We start from the raw sequence: 8657 nt of genomic DNA, 5'->3' as shown, positions 1-8657 counted from the left end.
GAATAGGTTGAGAGTTGATGTGCCACTGTGCCTTAGTGTAAAAACAATATGCTCAAGTGGAGGCTCTCAGTGGATAACAACCCGTTGTGGGAATGTGGAGAGATGGACAGCCTGGCCTATCTGCTGGTATGTCTGTCAACTACTACCAGAAATGTGTACCGATTATGCCTTTTTTTTTGGCTAACGATAATGGCAGTCTAAAGTTGATCTGGACACGGAAGAAGAAGTGGTGTGCAGATCAGATGTTTTGCTCTTTAACTACTAGCTGTTAGGAAATGTATGAATGTGAGAAAGGACATTTATTGTATGTCTGTGGGTTTGGAGAAAGCATGTGATAAGAGTAAATGGACGTGCTATGCATTAATACAGAATTAATGGCTGGGCTTGTACTGAATGTGGTAAAAGTGGAATATTAAGAAATAAAATATGCCAGCGTAATGGTTGGCAGATAGTTCAACATTTGTCTTAAAATTGAATAGAAGGATATGGTGTCCATTGATTGTTTAACATATTTGTGGATAAAAATTACGAGAAAAGTTTGTGGTGACATTGGAGATACGTTGTTCATTTATATACAGTAAATGTGTGCATACTTTTATACAGATGTGTGTGTACTTTTATACAGACCGTGATGGCGAACCTGTGGTACATGTGCCACAGGTAGCACATGTAGCCGTATCAATAGGCAAGCAAGTTCAGCTCAGGTCCCACCGGAAGTTGGCAAACGGGCCATTTCTGGCATCTGGAGGGCCTCTGGGGGGGGGAGGCCGTTTTTGCCCTCCCCAGACTCCTAGAAAGGCTCTGGAGGCTGGGGAGAGCAAAAAACAGGCCTACCGTGCCATCACATGGCAGGAGCATGGGGAGCGTGGTGTGTGTGTGTGTCATGTACGCATGCACAGGGGCAGGGCACGCAGAATTATGGGTGTGGGCACGCGCAACCCCTCCTCCGCTCCTGGCACATGATGGCAAAAAGGTTAGCCAACACTGGACTAAGACATGATAGCGGTTGAGAATTTGAATTCCCGAGTCGTCCTCTTTGCTTGAGCTGCTCTTGCCTTCTGGCAGCTCTTCTCATGCGTGCATTAGGAACAGGCTCCTTCTGTTCCTCTGCTTCACTATCAGTCTCTGGAGGCTCCAGAGTCCGTACCTCACTTCCTGATGGCCCTGGCCCCACCTCAGCCTCATCGCTGTCCGACTCTGTTGCCAGCTCTGTAGGCTGCTGACGGACCACAACAGTAAACTGACTTCCTGGGATAGGTTTACATACACTTTATTATTAAAAATGAATGGATATTTCAGGGTATCATGTAAACCAGCCCAACTTTGCTAGTCACTGCCAGTCTGGAAGAAAAATGGTGGAAGCCATAAGCTTTTTCAGACCTTCCTTTACCAAGCTGTTTGTCTTGAGAACAAGTTGAACCTTGCAACACAACACATCACATTTGGAGGCAGCTAACATCCTTTATTACGGACCTGGTGAAGACTGGAACACGAACTTTTTGGAGATTTAGAGTATAAACAAAAGTGACAGTGACAAATTAACATTCCTACATGAAAGAGGAAGTCATATAAATTCATCTGAAAAGGATAGGGAAGCTTTAAATATTTCCGTTACAGAAAGGATATTCAATTTCAGTTCCTTTTTTCCCTGCTCAGATAATATCTTTGGACAGACTGGTGAAACAGCAGTCTTGGCAGAGAAAAGTGTTTTTAGTTCTCCCAGATGTTGCCCAGGATCACGTTCCATGTAGAGCTAAAGGCAGCACAGTGACTATGTAATTATGTAGGCTCTTGGCCAAGATTTCTTAGGTTTAAATGTCTTCTCAGCCATCACAACTAACTCTCTGGGTCAGAGGTGCTATTCAGCTGGCTCGCACCGATTCGTGTGAAGCATTGGCGGAAATTTAGCTAAGGTCGCCGAAGGTCGCCTGTAGTGATGGCAGGGTGGCCATGCCCCTGAACCAGTTCCCTTGCCCCACCCACTATGTTCATTCCCGCTATGTTCTTCGCATATACACATCCTATTGCCTTGCAAGTCCAATGGGATGCGCATGCGCGAAGAACTTGGCGGCGATGGCAAAAGCTTTTTCCGTGACCTCTGGTACTTTTCAGTGGCCTGCGGCCAGACGCCACAACCGCAGAGCAGTTCTTAAAGAGAATTCTTTGCCAGCCGCTTTCCAGCGGCAGCAGCTGGCTGGGAGCCGCCAAAAAGTCTGGTCAGCTTGCCTTCCGGACTCTGGACCAGTCACCGCAGTAGGTAAGCAGCCCGAACAAAGAGGCAGTGATGGGGGAGGAAACGGGGCTAGGACCGGGGCGGCTAAAAGAGGGGAAACGGAGGTGACTGGCAAAGGGAGAGCGGGGATAGATAGGTGGAAATTCCAAAAATTGTCCTATCTTTTCCTGTGGATATGGCGTGTGTGTGTGTGTGTGTGTGTCATGTGAGTGGGCGTGATATCAAGTTGGCCATGCCCACTCAGTCACATGTCTGGTGAAATCCTATTTTTTTTAAACTACCGGTTCTGTGGGCATGGCTTGGTGGGCGTGACTCGGTGGGTGTGGCAGGGGAAGGATACTGCAAAATCTCCATTCCTACCCCACTCCTGGGGGAAGGATACTGCAAAATCCCCATTCCCTCCCCACTCCTGGGGGAAGGATACTGCAAAATCTCCATTCCTACCCCACTCCTGGGGGAAGGATATTGCAAAATCTCCATTCCCACACCACTCTCGGACCAGCCAGAGGTGGTATTTGCTGGTTCTCTGAACTGCTCAAAATTTCCGCTACCGGTTCTCCAGAACCTGCTGGATTTCACCCCTGGTATAGGGTCTCCTGTTTGAGGAGAGTGGGGTGTGTGTGGACTAGTCCAGGGGTCTCCAACCTTGGCAACTTTAAGCCTGGCGGACTTCAACTCCCAGAATTCCCCAGCCAGCAAAGCTTTCTGGAGTTGAAGTCCGCCAGGCTTAAAGTTGCCAAGGTTGGAGACCCCTGGACTAGCAGACCTCCAAGGCCCCTTCCAGCTTCATTCTGATTAATCTAATTAGTTTATGCCTCAACTGGCACAGAGGTTCTGTTGCCACACCCACCCAAGTACAGCCGGTCCTCGACGTACAACAGTTCGTTTAGTGACCGTCCGAAGTTTACAACGGCACTGAAAAAAGTGACTTATGACCGTTTTTCACACAGCCGTTGCCGCACCCCCATGGTTATGTGATCAAAACTAAGAAGTTCGGCAACTGACTCATATTTACGACGGTCACAGCATGGGGGGGGAGGTCACGTGATCCCCGTTTGCAGCCTTCCATGGGGAAACCAGAATCACTCAACTGCGGTGCTACTAACTTCAGTGATTCACTTAAGAACCACGGCAAGAAAAGTCGCAAAACGGGGCGAAACTCAACTAACGTCTCAACTGAGCAGCATAAAATTTAAGGATCCATTGCGGTCGTATGTCGAGGACTACCCGCAACAGAGCCGGTATCGCCATCCCACGCGCACGCCCCCCCCAAATTTAAACCAGCCAATCAGCTGCTCGTACGGGCCTCCCTTTAGCCCCACCTCCTCCCTTTCCACATCCGGGCCGTTTCTAAGCAACGGGAAGGCGTCACTTCCGGCGCGACGCAGAGAGAGAGAGAGAGAGAGACTGAGGACAGTGAAAGCCCCCCCAGAAGGAAGGCGCGATGCTCTCCGTCCCGGGCACCGGGGCCGGCTCTTCTTCGGGCTTCGGCCCGGGCGAGGTGTCTTCGGGCTCCGGAGCCGGCGGCGACTTCCTGACGCGCTACCGGCTGGTGTCGTCCAAGCTCCGCAAGCGCTTCCTACGCAAGCCCAACGTGTCGGAGGCCTCGGAGCAGTTCGCGGCGCTGGCGCGGGAGCTGCGCGCCCAGGAGAGCCTCCCTTACGCGGCCTGGTGCCAGCTGGCGGTGGCGCGCTGCGCCCAGAGCTTGGGCCACCCGGCGGGCGAGGCGGCGGCCCTAGCCGAAGCGGCGCGGCTCTGGCTGCGCCACGAGCGGGAGCTCCGCCTGCGTCAAGGCCCCGGCTTGGGCCTCTCCGAGTACCTGCCGGCCGCCCACGGCTGCGTGGCCTTCGCCGCTCGCCTCCACGTCGACTTGGGGCAGCCGGCGCTGGCGGCAGGGCTGTGGCTGGAGCTGGGCAACGAGCTGCGCTCCGCCGGCGAGGCGAGCCAAGCCGTGCCGGCTTTCCTGCGGGCCGCCGACCTGCTGGCCGCGGGCCACCTGCCCTTGGAGGCCTTGCACGGGTTGCGCGACGTGGCCTCCTGCTTGCTGCTCAGCCGCGACTACGACGGCGCCCTGGCAGTGCTCACGCAGGCCCAGCAGCTGGCCCAAGGGGGCGGCGGACCCTCGACCAACGCCCCTGCCTCCTCCTCCTCTTCATCCTCCTCCTCCGGCGGTGCCCCGTCGCTGCCCGGGGCTTTCCTTGACCACCTGCTCCACTGCGAGGTCACCCGAGTGCTGCTCTTGCTCCTGCTGCAGCCTCCGCCTTCCAAGCTGCTGCCCGAACACGCCCAGACCTTGGAGAAGTACTCTTGGGAAGCCCTGGATGCTTCCTCGGGCTACGTTCCTCCGGAGCTTTTCTTGCTGCTCCAGTCAGCCGTCATGGCCTGCCAGGAGAAAGACTTGGAATCGCTGAAGGTTTTGCAGAAGGAACTGTGGCCGCTGCTGACAGCGGAGCAGAACAACCTGCTGCACTTGGTGGTGCAGGAGATGATCACCCCCTCCGGTCAGGGGTTCTGACTGCTTTTGGGGTTCCTCCTGGTAGTTTTCCAATGCTCCATCCATGGATAGGTCTTGTGGAAGAGTCGAAAGAACTTGAGCAAAATGTCCAGCAGTTAGTCTGTGAGCAGGAGGTGAAACTTAACAACTTTTGTTCCTCTGTGCATTAAACATCACTAAGCTTCCCACAGGATGAAGTGAGGACACTTACGGGCCCCAATGTGTTAGATTATATCTTCCTTTTTAAACATATTTTTTTATCTGTACCAGAGGGAGTTTTGTTCTGACATTCCGGGTTCTTTCTACCTTGTCATTCCTTGAACTTAAATTACGAGCTTGGGAGAACTGTGCTTATACTGTTGGCCCATATTCTATTTTGCTGCTTCTTAGAATTCTTCCTTCATCCCACAGGCCACAAGGGAAAACCTATATGAGATTTGCAGTGTTGGCTGAAAACTCATCGGAACAGTTCTCTTGTTTTCATTGAGATGATGGAAAGCTTTAAAAGCCATTTTGATCAGTGTTGCCAAGTGTATTTTGTTCTTCTCAGTGCCATTTCTTCTGATGAAGGCTATATGAAAATCAGCATGGGTGACATGAACAGCAATTTGGGAGAGCTGAGGGAATTTCAAAATATTTCTGTATTTGAACCCAAATGGGATTTCTAAGCTGTGTTCTCAGGGTTCTGTATTGGATTAATTTCTGCCTTGAAATAATCTGAATGTTTACCTTGCCCGAGTCTTCGTTGGTTGTGTAATTGAATTTGGATCTGACATGAATTCTTTGAAAATAAACTGGTTTCTTATTGGGATATGGCTCAGACTGGTAAGACAGTCTGTTATTAACAGCAGCTGCTTGCAATTACTGCAGGTTCAAGCCCCACTAGGCCCAAGGTTGACTCAGCCTTCCATCCTTTATAAGGTAGGTAAAATGAGGACCCAGATTGTTGGGGGCAATAAGTTGACTTTGTATATAATATACAAATGGATGAAGACTATTGCTTGACATAGTGTAAGCCGCCCTGAGTCTTCGGAGAAGGGCGGGATATAAATGCAAATAATAAAAAAAAAAGTCTGACATTTTTTGAAGTAATCTTTTCACTGAAGGTATATTCAATTTTAAATACACATTGTTAATTTTGAACAAGTGCCCCTGTAAGGACTTCCCTCTCCTCCCTCCTCAAGAGGATGTTACTTATTTATTTATGTTATTAGAGTAAAAAGAGATTTGTGCTGCAGCATTAAAAAAAACCTTGCCATATTTGGTTTTTGCAATTCTTTCCCATCATAAAGCATTTCAGTAGCTGCATTCAAATCAACCTGCATCAGCTGGTATGTGCTTGTTTGATTTGGGCTTAATTTATGACATGCAATTGTGACCCTAATGGGTCACAATTTACCTATAATTTACCTATAATTAGGTAAAACACTGGCATACTACATTTTAAGATCAATTTGATCTTGTGTCTGTTGCAGGAGGAACGTTGAAGTGACAACCCCTTGGCTTGGTATGGAGATTTTTAATAATTACAGAAGAATGCAAAGTGGTCTAATAATTAAAAAGCATGTCTTCTACAGTGTTTTGCAAGAAGACAGCCTAAGGGCCAGCTTGGGTTCCTGCTACCAAAAACATCCCAGTCCTAACAAGAAGAGATTGGATTGCCATTTGACAGAAATGGTGTAGGGTCTCCTGCCTGGGTAGAGGGTTGGACTAGTTGATCTGCAAGGTCCCTTCCAAACTCTGTTAACTTGCTTTCACTTTGTGAGCCAAACTGGCTGAATGGATGTAGAGAGCTTTCCCAAATGATGCCAGTGTGCAAAGTGCTGCCTCCTGTACCATCCAGTCTTAAGTACCAGTATAACATATTCTCAAGTGAAGCTGATTCAGCCTCTGGCCTCCCGTGCAAGGTACACATTTTCTGTTTATATGGGCCAAAGGATGGCAGGCGGTCTCTTCCTTACAGAGAATTCACTTAAAATCGCCCCATGAACAATGATAGTATTATCCACTTAGTCAAAAGTCCGACTCTTGGTGATTCTGTGGGCCAGTCTGGTCACACTTTTCTGATATTGCTCTGCTTCTTTTTGAGTTTTCCTATGCTCTGTCTGGTGTCAGCTTTGATGGTGTCCAGTCACTTTGTTCTTTGGTGGCCTGCTTTCCTTTTACTACTAACTTTTCCAAACATAATTGCTTCCTCCGGTGAATTTCCCCGCATGACATGGCCCAAATAAGTGAGAGTTTCATTTTTGCCTTCTAGTAATATGTCTGGTCTATGCGCTCCAATACTTGCTTGTTAGTCAGTTTTGCTATCCCAAGTAGTTCGCAGGAGCTTAAACGAGTTGATTTTCTTCCTTTTTAATTTTTTTTTTTAAAAATTAAATTTCCAACATATAAAACACAAAATACAAAAAACACAACAAAAAGAAAAAAAAGACACAGCAAAAATTTAATACTAATGACAGCTTTTCCATAGAGATTCCATATGTATGTCTCATAACAAACATATTTACAAAGATTCTAATTCTATATATCTCTTATCTTAAATTACATCCTTATTTAAACTATAGTAACATCTATTCACAATTCAGTTTCGTATCCTATACTCTTCCTTTTTTTTTAAGGCTCAACTTTCACAACCATCCATAACCAATAGAGAAAGCACTCTCCCTCCCCCTCCTCGTGCTTTGTGGCTAATGCCTCAATTAGTTTGAAAGGAGAAAAAGTCTCCAGGGACCATCCATCAGAGAATAGAATAGAATAGATTTTTTTATTGGCCAAGTGTGATTGGACACACAAGGAATTTGTCTTGGTGCATATGCTCTTAGTGTACATAAAAGATAACTTCATCAAGAATCATAAGGTACAACACTTAATGATAGTCATAGGGTACAATTTAACACTTAATGATATGACAATGATAAGCAAAGGGTACAAATAAGCAATCAGAGTGCAAATAAGGTCCAGCTAAGGTATTTCTCAACATTCAGATACGCGCATTTTCGGAATTCCCCCCAGCTAGCATCCTCTGGCTTGTGAACATGTGTATAGTTAGTCCTCGACTTACAACCGATCATTTTAGACCAGGGGTCTCCAACCTTGGTAACTTTAAGCCTGGCGGACTTCAAAGCCGGCTTTGCTTTGAAAGCAAAGCTGGCTGGGGAATTCTGGGAGTTGAAGTCCGCCAGGCTTAAAGTTGCCAAGGTTGGAGACCCCTGTTTTAGACCATTCAAAGTTGAAAAGGGCACTGAAATAACCGAGCTAGGACCGTTTCTCACACTTACGACCGACCATGGTCACGTGATCAGAATTCAGGTGCTTGGCAAACGACTCATATTTACGACGGTTGCAGCATTCCTGAACTCGCGTGATCCCATTTTGCGACCTCCTGACAAGCAAAAGTCCAGGGTGGGGGGATCCAGAGTCACTTAACAACCGTGTGGCTAATTTAACAGCTGCTGTTAGCGCTTCGCTTAACGAACGTGGGAAGAGAGGTTATAAAAACGGGGCAAAAACTCAACCTTGAGGTTTGAGGTAACCTCAATCTTAGGTACTTGGTAGACAAATACACTTTCATCGCCTATTTGGAAAGGTGGCTGGAGACTCACTTTACCCAAAAAAAACAAAAAAACCCAACCCTCACAAATTTATGTCGTCTCCCCTTAACATAAATTTTTGGGCTCTGTTGTGGTCGTAAGTCGAGGACTACCTGAAGGTTCAAGTTCGACCCGCAAACAAGAGAAGAGCGGGTCAATCTACCCTTTTCGTTAGTCTATAATTGTCGTTTCCCTCCACCCTCTCTTCCCCCCCACCCCCCCACCCACCCACCCACTTGCTGGCCGTTTAATTCTCTATTCCTCTCAACGATCCTTTCTCAAGCTCCGCCCCTCCGGCGCGCTGCCCGCCGGGATGGGAGGGCGGAAGTGGGCGGAG

At 48.0% G+C, this 8657-nt stretch overlaps 1 protein-coding gene across 1 annotated transcript; it reads left to right on the top strand.

Moving 5' to 3' along the window:
- The first annotated feature begins 3588 nt into the window (after nucleotides 1-3588).
- On the top strand, nucleotides 3589-5804 carry LOC131205039 (40-kDa huntingtin-associated protein-like). The gene has a single exon (XM_058196853.1). It carries the CDS (start codon nucleotides 3678-3680, stop codon nucleotides 4746-4748), a length of 1071 nt encoding a protein of 356 aa, XP_058052836.1. The 5' UTR covers nucleotides 3589-3677; the 3' UTR covers nucleotides 4749-5804.
- Nucleotides 5805-8657: the final 2853 nt, after the last annotated feature.

The sequence above is a fragment of the Ahaetulla prasina genome, chromosome 11, assembly GCF_028640845.1.
Source record: "Ahaetulla prasina isolate Xishuangbanna chromosome 11, ASM2864084v1, whole genome shotgun sequence".
NCBI lineage: Eukaryota > Metazoa > Chordata > Lepidosauria > Squamata > Colubridae > Ahaetulla > Ahaetulla prasina.
This window is presented reverse-complemented; position numbering and strand designations above follow the sequence as displayed.

Coding starts and splice junctions, on each gene's coding strand:
- LOC131205039 (XM_058196853.1), top strand. CDS start 3,678: ATGCTCTCCGTCCCGGGCACCGGGGCCGGCTCTTCTTCGGGCTTCGGC.